This window comes from Aplidium turbinatum, chromosome 3, assembly GCF_918807975.1.
Source record: "Aplidium turbinatum chromosome 3, kaAplTurb1.1, whole genome shotgun sequence".
Classification (NCBI taxonomy): domain Eukaryota; kingdom Metazoa; phylum Chordata; class Ascidiacea; order Aplousobranchia; family Polyclinidae; genus Aplidium; species Aplidium turbinatum.
Genome location: NC_137474.1, coordinates 24,293,050 through 24,310,647, shown reverse-complemented (window position 1 = coordinate 24,310,647; position 17,598 = coordinate 24,293,050). Strand labels below are relative to the sequence as shown.

Sequence of the window (17,598 nt, the reverse complement as noted above, 5' to 3'; positions counted from 1 at the left end):
TGACTAAGAGTTAAACTGACTGGTAAAGCGGTGGTCGAATAAATTTGTGGCTAGAATACGGTGCGATACTGATGAGCCCAGCCTCATGGGCGAAACACGTGTCTGTCGCTGTCAATTCTTGCTACAAATCGGCTGCTGAGAAACATATTGTTGATTGGATGGTCTGAATGGCTAGCGTGGAAGCTACACCGTTATGGTTAGCGAATCGCAACTGCTCGCTGTACTAGTGAGTGCTCAGCCTTGTGCTGATAGCCGGGAAGAACGCCCCTTTCTTCACAATGTCCTCTGCCCTGGCGGCTGCTGGTTTTGTTGGCTCTTTTCTTTCCACAACGATGAGAGTTAAACTGACTGGTAAAGCGGTGGTCGAATAAATTTGTGGCTAGAATACGGTGCGATACTGATGAGCCCAGCCTCATGGGCGAAACACGTATCTGTCGCTGTCAATTCTTGCTGCAAATCGGCTGCCGAGAAACATTATCGTATCTTCTCGAAGTTAAAGCTTTGTTTTATTTCTCTATTCTCGAAGTTACTAGACCAACAAACCTGATAGAAATAGTATCGTAATTTGAGTAAATATTAGAGATTATTGTAGTAGTAGTTGGAAATAGATGCAGAGATTATTGTTGATTGAGAGTTGAAGTTATTCAATACGAGTAGATGAAAGTTGGTGCTATTATAAATTGTGATCGAAATTAGAATCATAATTATGAGAAGCTGTGAGTGAATCACGATTAAAGTCGGTTAAGAGTTGCAAGCGTTGGAAATCTATTGTTCATTGCTACTTTGATTATTTGCTGGAAGTGTTGAGCGGTTCGTTAAAGTCCTTCAAGAATTTTCATTTATCATCTCACTCGTAGAACTATTCAACCATTTAATTGACTGCTTTCGGTAATATCCCATTAAACTACGTCATTAATCCTTTCCAAGTCACTTTCCTGGTAAGAGATAGAAAGAATCGTGACAGTGATCTACTTTTACTCCACGGCAAAAACAAAACTCGGTTGATGAAAGGTTAGAAAATGTAGGCTTGTAATTATATTCATAATCGGAGCTGCAAGATTGTTCAGTAAAACTTTTTCTGTGTCAAGGGTTGGATTTAGATAAGAAGAGGCTCAAAGCTAATTCCGAGGCCTCCAACCTTCACCAAAACAGCCATAGAGACGAGAACTTCAAATAATCACTGATATCATAATAAGGCTAAATTATTGATGGAGAAATATGCATGCAAGTGTTGAAATTAACCATTTAAAAGATAACTAGCAAAGTTTGCAATCTTATTGTAAACGTGTTGTGAAATATTATTGAAAAATTGGAAATGTTAGTTAAACAAAATACTTGCACGTTATTGTTAGTGTTATGATCTTCGAGGAAATATTGAACTTACAAATTTTGTATTGCCATTATGAGAAATGCTAATATAATACAGTATATAATTATAGGCAACATGTAAGCTACTTGATATTAATAGTGATCACATAACGCATAGATCCTATTTTTTCACTAAATCATCATCATTCATCATCATCATCATTATCAGCCATTGTTTATTCCACTGCAGGATGAAGGCCTTCCCCATATCTTTATAATTTTGTCTGTCTTTGCACGTTTGTGTCCAGTGTTTGTCGAATTGGTAGAGTTCGTCTCGCCATCTTGTTTTCTGTTTCCCTCTTTTGCGTTTATTGTCAAGCGGTATCCAGTCAGTAGCTCTTCTTGTCCATCTGTTGTCAGTTGTTCGCATGATATGTCCTGCCCGATTCCACTTTAAACTTTTTATTGTTTGAATGATATCTTTGATTTGTGTTTGTTGTCGTATCCATTTGGCTGGTTTCCTGTCTTTCCATGTAATTTCAAAAAACAAGATTTATAAAGCTTTCGCATGCCTTCCAGCTTGAACAAATTGTGGGGCAGAAAAGTGGACCATTACCAGTGATGGGCATTATTGGCGATAACTTACCGGCGATAACTATCGGCGATAAATTTTTATCGCCTATCGTTATCGCTCAATTATTTTTTCAGTTATCGTTTATCGTTATCGCCAAAGGCAATATTTGATTATCGCCGATAAATTTTATTTCGGATCAACACACAAATGGAAAGACCATGTAAAGTAATATTTTTACTAGCCACCTAGTTAATGAAACTAAAATTGAAACCAGTTTTTCTTCTGTGCCTGAAGTGTGTGCAGAGGTCGTTGTCAGGGGAGGAGGCACGCCCTTCTTATGTTTTCTTTTTTTCGTTGGAAGTATTAGTTTTTAGTAATTGTCGTAAAAAATATAATCTCTCTCGTCAAAACATGAAACTTACTGGTTTAAGTGCATTAAATCTTTAGATGAGTAGATTAACTAAAATTGCAAGAACTTGCTTTGAGACGTGCGGTTACGCCACAAACTCAGTTTAAAAGACAAAATTCACACACAATAACAACACAAGATCGGTCATAGACTGTAAGATCGATTTTTTTCTAGCTTGGCGATATAACTTTAATCCAAAAATAATAACCAAATGCGTAAGTGCCATTTAACTTAAAAAGTTAACCCATTTGTGCCGAAAGTGAAAGAACTTAAAAAAAAATTTCAGAAATTTAAATATTGCATAATTATGACCTAAAAAACATATCACAATTATTTTTTTCCTAATTGTGTTTGTACTTTTTGAGAAAAAAGCCGTCCTATATAACAAGACGCTAGGTAAATCCGTTATCAAATTTCACAAGTTTCTTGTGCGTAATGCGTAAGCGTTATTACGTTTTACTTAACGCTCAAAGTGATCAATGGGAAATGTCTTGTTCATGTCTTGTCATATCATTATTGTCATCGAGCATTTTATTGAAATGAAAGTTCAAAAAATATGAAGATGAAAATTAGCAAAGTAACACAACATCACTGAAACAAGTCATTGCGGAATATGACATTGCTTGAAGCATTTGACATGCAGACCGACATCACATTTTTTGCATCTTGTAGTAGTTTTTGCATGGCAATAGGCACATCGAGTTGCGTGGTAAAATTATGCTAAATACAGTATAACCTTTCTCATTTACCTATGCGACATAGCCTACCTCAATCAAATATTTTTATTCCCATTAATACGTAGGGGAAGACGGGGCAAAGCGGGACGTGGGGCAAAGCGGGACATCGCGATTTCTCACGTTTTGTATTCTTTGGCTCCCTCTAACCGGAAGCACTAGTTAGGCAACTATAAACTGTATTTGCTGTGAAAAAATGGCGACTGGCAGAGCACAACACGTGTCGTGAGGAAGCAAAATATGTTTTGGCATGTTTTGTTATAAGAAAGAGATGGAAAAGTAGCTACCACATTCGTTAGCATAAGCGAATTTGTTGATAGCTTTGTTTTTATCTTAGACATTGAGACAGTATTTGTTGATAACAAAAGCAACTTTTACCTAAAACTTTACAGGTTTCAGCAGAGATGTTATTTTCTAAAGGCTATACTTTGGGGCAAAGTGGGACAGCTGTATTAGGGCAAAGTGGGACAGTGCATTAGGGCAATATGAGACTATAAAAGTCTAGATTGTATCTGTGGTTCTTCTGTTGATTGAATTTTTGTTTATAATTCTTTTAGCCTTCACGATTGTAAAATATGTATCAGCATTCATTTATATTGTACCGGTAGGCCTACACAATTTAATTCTGACAATGGTTCGTCGCTATAAGAGAAAAACTGAAATAGGTACATGGGCGGATAGGCTATCAAGATTAAGAATGGAATAGAAGATGTGAAAAGCAAGAAGTTGACTTTGAGAGAAGCGGCTAAACGTACCAAATCATGCAAAAATGAAGCGTCCCGCTTTGCCCCACGGCTAAGGCAAAGCGGGACATTTAAAAAAAAAAAACTTTTTTGATTGATTAAAATCAATCACAGATTAAAAATTGCCCAAATGAACGAAAGAACTTCAACACGTTTAATATACGTGGAAAACACGTGTTACTTTTCAACAGATGGAAACGTGCAATACACGTGGAAACAACATATAATCAACATACAAAAAATTCCTGTAAAACATCCTTCTGCTGGGGTAAACATTTTTTTCTCTTTTGTATGCCCTCTTCTGGGTGTGATTTTACCTTATATACCTTAAAAATTAGTCAAATAATCATAGGATTTTGAACACGTGTAATATACGTGGAAAACACGTGTTATTTTTGCAAGAGTTATATTCACAAAATAATCCCTTATAAAACTTCTAGAATCATATTCACACACTAATCATACTAAATGATAGCTAAAATATGTCTCTAAAAAAATGTTTTTTAAACAAGTAAATTTTTGTTGGTGTACACAAACTCCTTAATAACACCTGAATTCTACCTAAGATACCATACTACCTAAAATCAACCAAAAATCAACGTGTAATATACGTAGCTTTCTAGCTGGGATGCACACATGACATGCACATTTTTACAACCAATAACGCTTAAGATTACTGATAAATTTTCAAGCATTTTGCGTTTTTTGGTATTTTTTCAATTATTGCTGACTTTGCTGTAAACAGCCCTTTAAAGCAGAAAGCAAAATACAAAGTTTGTTTTTTATGATATTTTCATTTGATTTAATTATTTTGCCTACTGCACGTAAGCGGCAGTGTAGCTCAATTGATAAAAGCATCCAACTGGTAACTGGGGGTATAATTATAAGAACGGCGGTTACCTCAGTGGTTTGATTCTGGATCAAGAGGTTGAACATTCGATACCCACTGCCGCTGTTGCGATTCTATTCATGCATAACTTACAAAATTTTTTGTCTCTTTACAGTATATTATGTTCGATTTTTCGTCATGTTGATGAAAACAGTTCGTGCTGCATGGGATGGGGCAGCGCTAATCAAGAAAAAAAAATTATCGTTATCGGACATTATCGGCGATAATTTTATTGTTTATCGTTATCGCTCAACTTTTTTTTTATTTATTGTTTATCGTTATCGCTTTAGACATTTTTCGTTTATAGCTTAACTGAAAAATGAGTTATCGCGCCCAACACTGACCATTACCATTAATGGGTGTAGAAGTTCGCTTAATCAATTTCCTTAATTCAACATCACACAACTGAAATTTCCCATTCATATTTCTGTTCTTTTTAGTTCCTTTTTTGATGAATAAAACTTTCCAAGATATGACACAATCAATCACTTAAATACCATTTTAACTTTGTAAACATGTTTTTAATATCTTGGTTAAATGTAGCGGTAAAAGTATGCATCTAACATATGGTATCTACGTATATATCGATAAAACTAGCTGAAAGTCTACACTAAGTAAGCTTACCTTGTTAGGGAGGCTGATTAGTAATACTCCACATTCAATGCCCTATTTCAGCTTCACACCTTCCACAGACCATTAAAAAAAAGCTTATTGGCTTAGGATTTGTGGTTATAGCAAAAAAACATTTCATTATTTCATCAACAGGCTTTAAACACGCACTAGGTTTGTCGTTGTTTTCAATAGCTGTTCAGATTATATCAAAATAACTGATGTGATATGATATAAGAGTGTGATACTGAGCTTTGGGGAATGAGAAGATAAGGTTCTCGTTATACTAAGGCTTTGGCACTAAGGAGAGTAGGGTGGCCAGTTCCTTTCTCTCGGCCGCCTTTAGCAAACTATTTTCTCTTCAGCAACTACGCCCACCCATGGCCACCTAAAGATACGGCCTGATTTGTCACATTTTGCAGAAATTTTGAGGTTTTTCTAAGTTTGGGCGAACGTTTAAATAAATTTTTCTAAAAATTAGATTTTTACGCTTTCTTTATTCTTTCCCCCAGATGACACAATAGGTTTTAATATCCTCACATGTTGAAAAACAAAGAAAATTTGATTTTGTAGATTTTAGTCAGACTGTTAATTTTCAATAACAGTCTGATTTTGCGTTTTTCAACTTACTTTTTCTCATTTGCTACTGCTTCCCTAAGGCAACAAAAAAAATTTTGTCATTAGGAAACCGCAAAAAGTAAAAACATCTCAAAAAATGTCAGTCAAGCACTAGCAGTAGCTGTAATTAAAATCTGCAAAATGTGACAAATCAGGCCGCATCTCAAGGCCCACCCAATTTATTACACCCTGGGTAGAGGTTTTTTCAACAACTAGCTAAAGCCGGGAGTCGAACCAGGTTTGCGTAATTGGAAAGCCAACGCCTTATCCGTTGCGCCATCCCAATTGTGAAATACCATATGAATAGTTGGTATTGGAAATTACAGCAATATATCTAAATAAAGTTGTCATAAGAATAAAATTTTCTGCTGTCCACAGAGCAAAAATAAGCATTTAAAAAATCTAGGCCCTTAATTGATACTTTTCAAAACTTCAATTTGACATTACATTATACTGAAAGATGAGTAGCCTACAATGAAAGTGTGGTAACATTTAATTTATCTCAGTTGCCACAGGAGTAGATTTTGTTTTTTTGTTGACAAAGATAATTTTTCAATCTTAAGCATTTTGACATGGTGATTTGAAAAAATTCGGGGCCCTTAAATGTTATTTTTTGAAAAGTGCATAGGTCTAGAAATGGTGTAATCTGATATTTTTTGTACTGGAATGTAGGCGTATTATGTAGGTTACTGCATCTAAATATAGTTGTTACAAGACTGAAGTTCTTGCTTTTTATTGTGACAATGCAATGTTGGAAAAAGTCCGGGCCCCATTAAATTAATTTGTTTTTAATTACATGAGCTTGCATATGACATAACATGGTAGTTTAGTACCGCACGTAAGATGCATTGCGTCTAAATATACTTACAAAAAATAATTTATAGGTTTCATTGTTACAGTGCAATGTTAAATATTTGGAAAGCAATGTTTTAAAAAAATCCGGGCCCATACATTTTTTTTTTATTATTTTATAAGCTTACATATGGCATGACATGGTAGTTTAGTACCAAAAGAAACATGTATTGTATCTAAACATACTCATAAGACTAAAGATAGTTTTTTATTGCCACAGTACAATGTTAAATATTTGGCACGCAGCGTTTTGAAAATTTCGGGCACAAAAATGAGCCCGAGCCCGGGTCCAAATGTACTCCATGGACCTCCCCTGTCAACGCTAATGCCTAGATAAATGGTTTTTCAGCTGGATGGTTGTTTTCTCTCGATGATTTGTCAATTGCAAATTAATTAGCTGAAAACTGTCTTGGCTTGAAGGAATACAGAGAAAAACACTTTGTTTTGGTTTGATGATTTCATCCGCTTTAGCAAAACACAACGGCTTTAAACCTTTTAGTCTGGCAGCCCGTGACGTAATTGTAACACCATAAGGTACAAAAGGTTTGAGTGTTTTATCAACCTTGCCCCACTGTGGGATGTTCAAAAACCCACATCCGAGGTTTCACTGCTGGGGCGTTTGGGGGCTATGGCCCGGTGAAAAACCCATTTTGGGGGTCAAGAAAACATCATAAGGTACAAGAATAAAACCTACGCCAGATTTTATGCCTTCACTTGTAGACTTTGGAGCAAGTCGATCTGGGTGCCCCAGGTGGGGCATTTCTGAATAAGGAGTCCCTAAAGTTGGGGCAAAATACGTAAAAATAACATCATAAGGTACAAAGATGAAACTTGTATTATCAGTTGGGGCATGTTCCACTGAGTTTGAAACAACTTTTCTTATGGCCCCAAGGTGGGGCTTAACCTCATTTTGGGGGTAGCCTATAATCTCTAAAATTCACAAAATTAACATCATAAGGTACATGGATGCAACCAAGTGTAGGTGATAGTACCTCACTTACGGATTTCAGAACATTAAAACTTGGTCGCCCCAGGTGGAGCATTCCAGAATAAGGAGCCCCCAAAGTTGGGGCAAAATACGTAAAAGTAACATCATAAGGTAGGCTACAAAGATGGAACTCGTATCATCAGTTGGGACTCGTTCCACCGAGTTAGAAAAAAACTTTTCTTATGGCTCCAAGGTGGGGCTTAACCTCATTTTAGGATATACAACCCCCAAATTCAAGGTTGTAGCCGATTTGAATGAAACCAAGTGTTTGCAAAACGTCAAATTTTTTTTGCCTTAGCTGAGGATTTTTCCTAGCACAAAGACTGATACCGGGTGCGAAAGTCATAATTCCATAATAATGGAATGCAAAAGTATTCGAAGACAACTTCCCAAGACAGAAGATCTCGTATCTTCAGCAGATCAACCATCAGTCTCCCACCAGTCTGCAAGTGGTTGCTGAAACAATGAGAAAATCTTTGCAGATAGCAGATGAATGCCAGCAAGAGTACATGTGTGTTACATACGATCTGGCCATTGCAAAACATGCCCTCTCCATTCAATAGAAAGAAAGTCTAAAATATGACCGTTTGTTCATATTACTGGGTGGTTTCCACATTTGCATGGCGTTCTTTAAAGCTATGGGTAAGTACTTGGATGGTTCAGGTGGTCCATACATCCTAACAGAAACTGGTATTTTTGCCGAAGGATCCCTTAACGGGTTTCTGCGTGGTACTCATTACAATAGGTGCAAACGATTACACGTTCTTTTCGGAGCAGCATTAGAAATCTTGCATTTTAATCAATTCTTGTTACAATGCCCTGCTCCTGAAAAACTGGACGAAGAACTACGTCGTTTATGTATTCGTCCATCCCAGTCAACGATTAGCTTTTTGGATGACGATGTTAAAGACTTTTTGAGTTCCTACCAAGAATTTTCAAGGAAAACCGAAACAGGAGAAAATGGCAAGACTGCCCAGTACTGGTATGGATACTTAAAACTTGTCAAGACGTACCTCCTCTTTGCTCGGAGTATTCATTCTGCAAATCATCAGTTGTTTGTGCACTGCATAGGAGAGATGTCAAGCGTGTTCTTCATTTTCAAACAACCAAATTATGCAAGATGAATTTTGTGACTGCATGATAACATGCTAAAAATGGAAGAAACTCACCCTGGAATAAGTAATCTGTTTGAACAAGGCACCTTGTCCGTAAAAAGAACTGAAAAAAAATTGTGTGGATGTGCTGTTGATCAAACTTTGGAGCAAACAATCAATGCAGAATCCGCCAATCGACTCACTGGGATTACGTCTTTCACCAATTCAATTGGTGCCAGACAGAGATGGGCACTTAGACACTTTATGCGCCGATCGATCCTTCACCACTTCTATGAAGATCTGGGGATGACATCAGCAGATGAAGCATCATTTGACCTTCGTCCTTTAAGCATCGATAGAGATCGCAGACATTTGGATAAACTAATGTACAAAATAAGCAGTACAGTTAATCCATTTAGTGCAAGCTTCGATGTATCCTTTCTATTCAATATTAGCACAGGAAAAGCAGTCGCTCCTGCCACTTCAAATTTTCTTTTGAATGTTTTGCAAAAAAGAACTGAGGATAGAAACAAATTTATAAGTCAATGCCACCAGGACGCTAGCACCTTCAACAAGCCAATACGTAGAAACAAAATCTGAAACTTTGCTTCTGAAGCTGCCGTTGTGAAAAGCATAACCCGCGAAGGCAAATTTTCTCAGTTGAGAATGGAACGCAATTTGATGAGAAGGCTTCTATGTTTAGCAGTAGATCACAAGGTAGACATAGAATTGATGCTGTCTTACCCCTTCACACCAGTACCACTGTCTTTGTGCCATATGGATGCAACGATGAAATCAACTCAAAAGTCAATGCTTTTGAAAGCTCTTGAAAAGAAAATTGAAAGTACAGATCCGCCTTTGGTTGACTGTACGTTGATCGATGGTATGTTTCTTCTTCACACTCTTGAAGATTTTCCGATGACGTCTGGAGGTGTTGCAAAGACAACTTTGAAGAAATTATGCAGACACAGTGGGAAAACAATATACGTTGTTTTCGAAAGAACTGTATCGCCGTCCATCAAAGATGCCGAGCGAGATCGCCGAGCAATTCATGGCTTCCGAGATCAGCCATACGTCATCGAAGGAGAGGCCATGAAACGACCTGTTAATTTTGCAGCCGCAATGAGGAATGACAACTTCAAGCAAGCATTGGTGCATTTTCTTGTTAATTCTTGGAAATCAGATGAGTACTCCAGCTTCCTCGACTTAAAGGTTCTTTATGCTACACTTGATGAAAAATGTCATGTTTATCGAAAAGATGGCGAAAAAATGTTGTGTGGTGAAGAGGAGTTCTTGTTATGCTACCACGAAGAAGCAGATACGTGCCTAATGTACCACATCGTCACCGCATGCCAAGATGTGAAAAATGTGGTAGTCTGCTCTAATGACACGGATGTTCTGATTATACTGTTGGGAAATTTGTCGTTCGTATAAAAAGACGTAAACGTATGGATGGAAGTTGGTGTACAGGCAAACAAAACTCTGAGATATATTGATGTATCAAAGCTTCGCAGTACTTTATCTCCAGACATGCTTCAGTCGCTTCCCAGTTTTCATTGCTTTACAAGCTGTGATTATACAGCTGCTTTTTCGGGTAAAGGGAAGGCTTGACCCCTTAATATATTGGAGAAAAATGTGCATGCTCAACATGCCTTTGCTGCTTTGGGATATTCGAAAAATCTTGTTGAAAACATTGAAAAAGGCATTGAAAAATTTGTGTGCCAGATGTATGGATGTAAAAGTGGTCATTGCGTTAATGAATTACGATTTAAAAAATTCATTGAGACATACAAACCGAAAGGTTCCAATCCATTGCGACGACTGAAAGGTTCAGATGGAAGCAACTTCCCCCGTGTAAAACTGTGCTCCATCAGAAAATACTCAGAGCGAATTACATTTGTGGCATTTGGAATCATGCTGCCGAAAAAGGAAGCTTTTTCCAGACACCAGTTGAAAGCGGCTGGCGTTTGGAAGATGGTAGATTCACTCCAGTTTGGTTTTATGGAGATCCAGGTCCGTCCACGCTGGACAACGTTCTGCAAAGTGAGAAGGGTTTGGACCAAGACGAAACAGAATCAGATGATGAAACAACAGAAACGGATGAATATGACTTTTCTGACGACGAACCTGCAGACCTTTAATGAATAGGTGTTTTTGCCTTTCTCCACCTCAAGCATAAATAAACTGTAGGCTATAGCCTACATAAGCAACTTATTACCTTTATTCTTGTAAACATGGGGATAGAGTAGGCTATGATTTGAACTTGTATTAATTTTACGGTTTCCACCAGAACTCACGAAACCACATGGAACAAAGTGTTAGGATTGATCTTTTCACATGGCTGCAAACCGGGGCCAATGGTGCATAGCCTACTCGAGAGAGATTATGCAGGAGGCATGCTTTTTCAAGAAGCCTTTTGACTTGATGAACAGGGCATACGGTTTCAAATAGTTTAATGTGCATCTTTTCGTTCTAGTGTATAGTTTAACGTTTCTTTCGCACGCCGTTCCAGGTTTCGTTATTTTGTAGCGAGCAATTTTTCCATTCCTTTCAGCACAAATCACATGTTATTCGAGAAGTCTTCTCAGTTGTTTAAATGAGACCACATAGTGTGATTTGTTTCTGTTCAGTGTTTACTCTGAGAAAAACTTAAATGTAGGTAGGCCTACGTACAATCAGGGGCGGATTAGAAAACTGAATTAGCCCGGGAATTTAAAAATAATAACGGTCCACTTCTATCAAAATAGATTTAGCATAAAAATGCTCGTTTCACAAACAATTTATTTCATTTCAAAAAAAGTCTTTCACCGGTAATATGATGTAGGCTATAAAATTAGACGTTGTACGTATTTGTATAGCAAGCTTCAATTTGTAACTTGAATCATTATCAGTGTTATTCAAACAAAAAATAAGGATATAGCGCTACGACTATTATATTTCAAATAAAATTTTCTTTTGTACATAAAACAGGACAGTGACCCTCTGACCGGCCAACCGGGAACGTTCTCGAATTCCCAGTAGACTAATGATTAGCCACCAATCCACCCCTGCGTACAAAATCTATTTTCATAGTGATAAATTTTAACCTAATAAGCAAATGCTTTGCTGTGCAGATGTTATATCTTACATGCTTTGTTGATCTTCCAAAATATTTGCAGACGTTTTGAAATATATACGAGAAACACTTGGTTTTATACCTTATGATGTTAATTTTGTAAATTTTAGGTGGGGCTTAACCTCATTTTAGGGGTTATACCCAAAATGAGGTTAAGCCCCACCTTGGAACCAAAAGAAAAGTTGTTTCAAACTCAGTGGAACATAAACAGACATAACTAAGCAACAACACTACATTTAACATTATAAAAACAAAAAACAACAAGCGAACGTTTTCGGCTAGTCATATAGCCCTTTTCCAGCCTATAAGAAAAAATACATTATTAAAAGAAATGCTAAAGAATCATATAGTATCACAGCAAAAATATGGTCAAATCTAAACATTTGAGAAACTGCCTCGCTCAAACAAAATGATAACTGAAAATTACACAGCACAACGGGTCAAGTATTTTAGAGGTAAAATTAATTGATTGTTTAGACAAGGACTCAGGCAGATTATGCAAGAAAGACAGAAGCACAAGAGATAGTGGCACAAAACAAAGTAATGCGAAAAGCACAAGACGTGATAATTCAATCAATCATCAATCGTGATAATTCAATTCAATCATCAGTGGAACATGCCCCAACTGATTAAAGAAGTTCTATTTTTGCACCTTATGATGTTATTTTAACCGGTACTTATTTTGATCCAACTTTGGGGGCTCCTTATTCGGGAATGCACCTGGGGCGACCAAATTTGATGTTTTGAAATCCGTAAGTGAGGTACTATCACCTACACTTGGTTTCATCCATGTACCTTATGATGTTAATTTTGTGAATTTTAGGGATTATAGGCTACCCCCAAAATGAGGTTAAGCCCCACCTTGGGGCCATAATAAAAGTTGTTTCGAACTCAGTGGAACATGCCCCAACTGATAATACAAGTTCCATCTTTGTACCTTATGATGTTCGTCACGATTTCTTTCTATCTCTTACCAGGAAAGAGACTTGGAAAGGTTCAATGACGTAGTTTAATGGGATATTACCGAAAGGCAGTCAGTTAAATGTCGAATATTTCTACTGGTGAAATGATAATGAAAATTCTTGAAGGACTTTAACGAACGGCTTCTCAAATAACTCTAATTTCGAACACAATTTATATCAGCACCAATTCTCATCTACTTGTATTCAATTACTTCAAATCTCAATCAACAATAATTTCTGCACCTTTTACCAATCCACAACTCATAACACAACTCTCATAATCAACTCATAATGAAAAATCAACTCATAGTAATAATCCATCAATTCACACCACTATTTATAGCAGGTTGTTTGGTCTAGTAACTTCAAGAAGGTTGCGTAAGGTTACATCATAAGGACTCATTATTCTGTCACGTTGCACTAAACGTAAACAAGCAAGTTTAAAGAAGCTTCTAGATCTGCACGTAGCAGTAGAATGATCTAGAAAATACGTTACATGATAAAGATTTCGCAATCACAGATCTACTGGTAAACATCTTTATGACGTCATGACAAACGTCATTTGGCAATCGTGGAAAACAAAAGAACATTCCAGGTTTGTTCTAAATGAATGTTCTGGAAATACATTACATAATAGAGATCTCGCAATCAAAGGTTACTAGAGGACAATAACCGATGATAACCTATAGCATAAGAATTTTACAATCAAAACAGCACGCTCGATCAAGATACAAAGCAGCCCGTCGCGAGACCTCGCACATTGATTATGACTATGTTATTTTTACGTATTTTGCCCCAATTTTGGGGCTCCTTATTCTGGAATGCTCCACCTGGAGCGACCAAATTTTAATGTTCTGAAATCCGTAAGTGAAGTACTATCACCTACACTTGGTTTCATCCATGTACCTTATGATGTTAAGTTAGTGAATTTTAGGGGGTTATACCCCCAAAATGAGGTTAAGCCCCACCTTGGGGCATAAGAAAAATTGTTTCGTACTCAGTGGAACATGCCCCAACTGATGAAAGAAGTTCCATCTTTGTACCTTATGATGTTATTTTTACGTATTTTGCCCCAACTTTGGGGGCCCCTTATTCGGAAATGCCCCACCTGGGGCATCCAGATCGACTTGCTCCAAAGTCTACAAGTGAAGGCATAAAATCTGGCGTAGGTTTTGTTCTTGTACCTTATGATGTTTTTTGACCCCCAAAATGGGTTTTTCACCGGGCCGTAGCCCCCAAACGCCCCAGCAGTGAAACCTTGGATGTGGGTTTTTGAACATCTCACAGTGGGGCAAGGTTGATAAAACACTCAAACCTTTTGTACCTTAAGGCAAAACAGTTTTTATTTCTTGTAGCCCTTTGGTAGGCAATAATAGTTTTATCTTCAGTTTTATAGAATAATAAAAAATAATATCAAAAAATCCCGATTTATTATTTTGTCCCGAAATCTGCGCAATAATGTGCTTGTCTTATTTTGATAGACAAATGGTTGAAGAAAATCACTCTTTACCAAAAAATATTTTATTTTATTTTAAACATTGAATGTTTATCCTGGGAACTACTTTTTAACTCAACTCTGACAATTATGCATTGCTTACTTCAGAGGCTTTGTACCACTTTCCCAAACCGGTCACCTAAGTTTATAAAGTAAATTAAATAGTCCTGCATGGTTGTTGCATGCAAATTATTATTTAATCAACAACATTCTTTTGGTTTTGATGAAAGTTACTTAACGAATGCTGTTGCAGTTGAGCAAGCTGCTCGATCACATCCATCTTGCTGGATGTGATGCCCTCGCCGTTCAGCTGTAGGATGTTAAGTCCACGATACTTGTAAACAGTTTTGGGACTGTAGCGCTCTGCAAAGAGCGGTTTCCATGAAGTTTTTTAAACTTTCAGGGTCAAAGTTCGGTATCGACAGTTCTTTGTTTCGCATTTTCATGCTACTTACAGGGGTGGCACATGGTGGTAATTCTCCAATTGGAACCAGATCTGCTTGCTCATCTTCTTTTCTTTGCAAAAATAGATGTTCATACATCCTTTACACTGTCTAAGGGACATACTGTGAAATACACTTGTCGTAACCCAGACGACACTTCATCAGGCCCAGATCTGGTCAGATCCTTACCCGATCTTGAAAGATCTGAACCAGATAAAGTGGTTGTCTGAAAACGTATTCTACTGTAATTGATTTTCTCAGGTTGGTCCAAAAAATTGTAGAAATTAATTTTGGAATTAAGAATTAAGCGTGCTTAAATAAAATGGAGAAAATCAAAAATATGGTTACTCCAGGCAAAAAGTGTATTCTCAACTTACAATCTTGTCAAGAAGGAAATTATGGTCAGGAAATCATTGTCGGGGGGGGGGGGGAATTAATTACAAACAGGTTGGAATCCGAATCTTCCAGGACTAAACTTCAGATGCGGTTTTGATGGTTTGGTGATAAACGTTTTCTCAATTAACAACCTTTAGCACCATGTTGATTAGAGTATTGTATTTAAAAAGGCTGCAGGTTGGTGTACGCACATTAGTTCCAGCACATTCTTTCTAAGCCAATACAGTTTGATGCTTAATAGTGAACTTACCGATAGTTTGTGGTGACAACGATGACATCTCCTCGTGCGGCCATGAACCGACCATCGTATAGCACACACGACCCTGCTCCGTTAAGAAAGTTTCCCCCGTAGAACCACACCATCACCGGTAGGGGCTTTCCCTCGTCCAAGTAGGCAGGGCTGACTTGGTAGTGATGCGAGTCGATGAAGTGATTGGGCTTGCTGAGAGAGAGCACTCTCGATGGAACCCACACGTTCAAGTAGAGACAATCCTCGCTCACCTATTAATCATAATGAACCTTGCCATCATCAGTCGCTTGTTAAACTGTGTCTGAAAATTACCGACTCGCCACGTAGCAAGAGTAGGTCGAGGTGTTCTGGCAAGACAATCAGGGACTTGAAGGTAGGCACAAAGGTTGTTTTTTCCCATGCCACTTAATCTAAATCTTCAACCACAGAGAAGTAGCTTGCTTACGGCCAACGAATATCAGTTGCCTATCAGACTTTACTTCGGTTGAAATCCTTTCAACAAAGAAAGAAAATAGTAGCCTAGTTTATTTACAACTTTTCAAAAATGTTGTTAGCTAAAAATTGATTTATTTTTTCGAATCACATAAAAAGAGTGAGAGAAGCCGGTACTCGATATAGTGAGCAAATATGTCCTTTTTTTAGATAAATTCAATGTTTGCATACGTAGAGTAGACCTATGTAAAAGATTGATTGGCTGACTGAGAATAAAAGTAATATGTAACGTTTTCTATTGTACATTGAAATGAATGTGGAGCTATCTTGAAATGAAAAAAATTGATTGGAAACATGAGAAGTATTTTGCTGTCGAGGTAACGTTCCCAATCCCACGCATACTTGATCGGTTTGTAACATAACAACTTACAAGTTTAATGTTATTGTTGCACTTCTTGTACATAAATTAGTGGTACGATGAGTGGTACTGATGTACTGTGGTACTGATGAGCCCAGCCTCATGGGCTCAAACACCAGTGTCTATCGCTGTCAATGTTTGCTACAATCGGCTGCCGAGAAACATCTGATTGATTGGATGGTCTGAATAGTTGGCGTGGAGGCTACAGCGTTGTGGTTAGCGAATTGCATTGCTTATTATTCTAATGAGTAGGCTACTCAGCCTTGTGCTAACAGCCGAGGAGAGCGTTCCTTTATACACAATTCTTTAAAGTTGTTAAAGAACGGGTAGGCCTACCATAAATAAGCGGCTAACAACAATTAATGGATTATATTTATTTGCTGCACTAATTCAACGGTTTATAGCAGCATGTAAAACGTAGACAACTCGTGAAGTGGTGGGACCCATGTCGTTTTTCTGCGTTGTACCAAAGTGTTCTGTGCTGGATGTTTTGTCGCTTTTTCACTTATGTCTCCTGGCTGAAAGTTTAGATTAAGCGAACGGAAAGACAAAGAAGGTAATTTTTACACTTTCAAGCACGTCGGCACCTTGTGAAGACACAACCACTTGCTTTCGACTGGTGTTAAACCGGAGTACTTTCGAATGACACACCACGCTCTCATTTCACGATTAGGCTACTTGCTTTGTACTTTGTAATGGGCAAAAATCAATACAAAAGGAAGGGAAAGAATGGAGTAACCTTAAAAAGCTTTTTAATAAAAAGTTCACCTGAAACATGCAACGCAGACGAGGCATACCAGGACTTTCGCAATGCCATAATAATTGCGGCAAAGGCCGCAAAACTACGTAGCCATCGAACCAGCTATACACCATGCTGGGACTCTGAGTGTGAGGCCCTTGATCGCTCCTACCTAAACGCCACACCTGGTACTGCTTCTAACACTGCCGCCACCAGACTACTTGAGTGGCTGGACACAAAGAAGCTTGAGCGATGGAACGAAGCTGTCCAAACCATCGACTTCTCACAATCAAGCCGCAAAGCGTGGAGCATCATCAACAACCTCACTGGGCGCTTAGCAAACTCTCCTAGCCAGTGCCCTGTTTCTGCTAATGCCATTGCTTCAAACTAGTGCAGAACGGGGTCTACAAGACAAAAGGACCGCAAGGCATCCCGCTTCGTTGCCAAGGAAGTATCTGCCTGTGGCGAGTGGAAACATCACAAGAAGAAACAATCTCTGGAGATTTCACTCCAGAAGAATTCGCCACCAG

General features: G+C 37.9%; 1 protein-coding gene across 2 annotated transcripts in view; it reads right to left on the bottom strand.

Annotated features, from left to right (window-relative positions):
- LOC145767325 (crystal protein-like) overlaps nucleotides 1–17,598 on the bottom strand; it is a 245,208-nt gene that overhangs the window by 198,943 nt on the left and 28,667 nt on the right. For both annotated transcript variants that reach the window (XM_082579124.1, XM_082579125.1), the window contains exon 3: nucleotides 15,480–15,730. In XM_082579124.1, coding sequence (XP_082435250.1) covers nucleotides 15,480–15,730 — 251 coding nt within the window. The remainder of the gene's footprint in view (nucleotides 1–15,479; nucleotides 15,731–17,598) is intronic.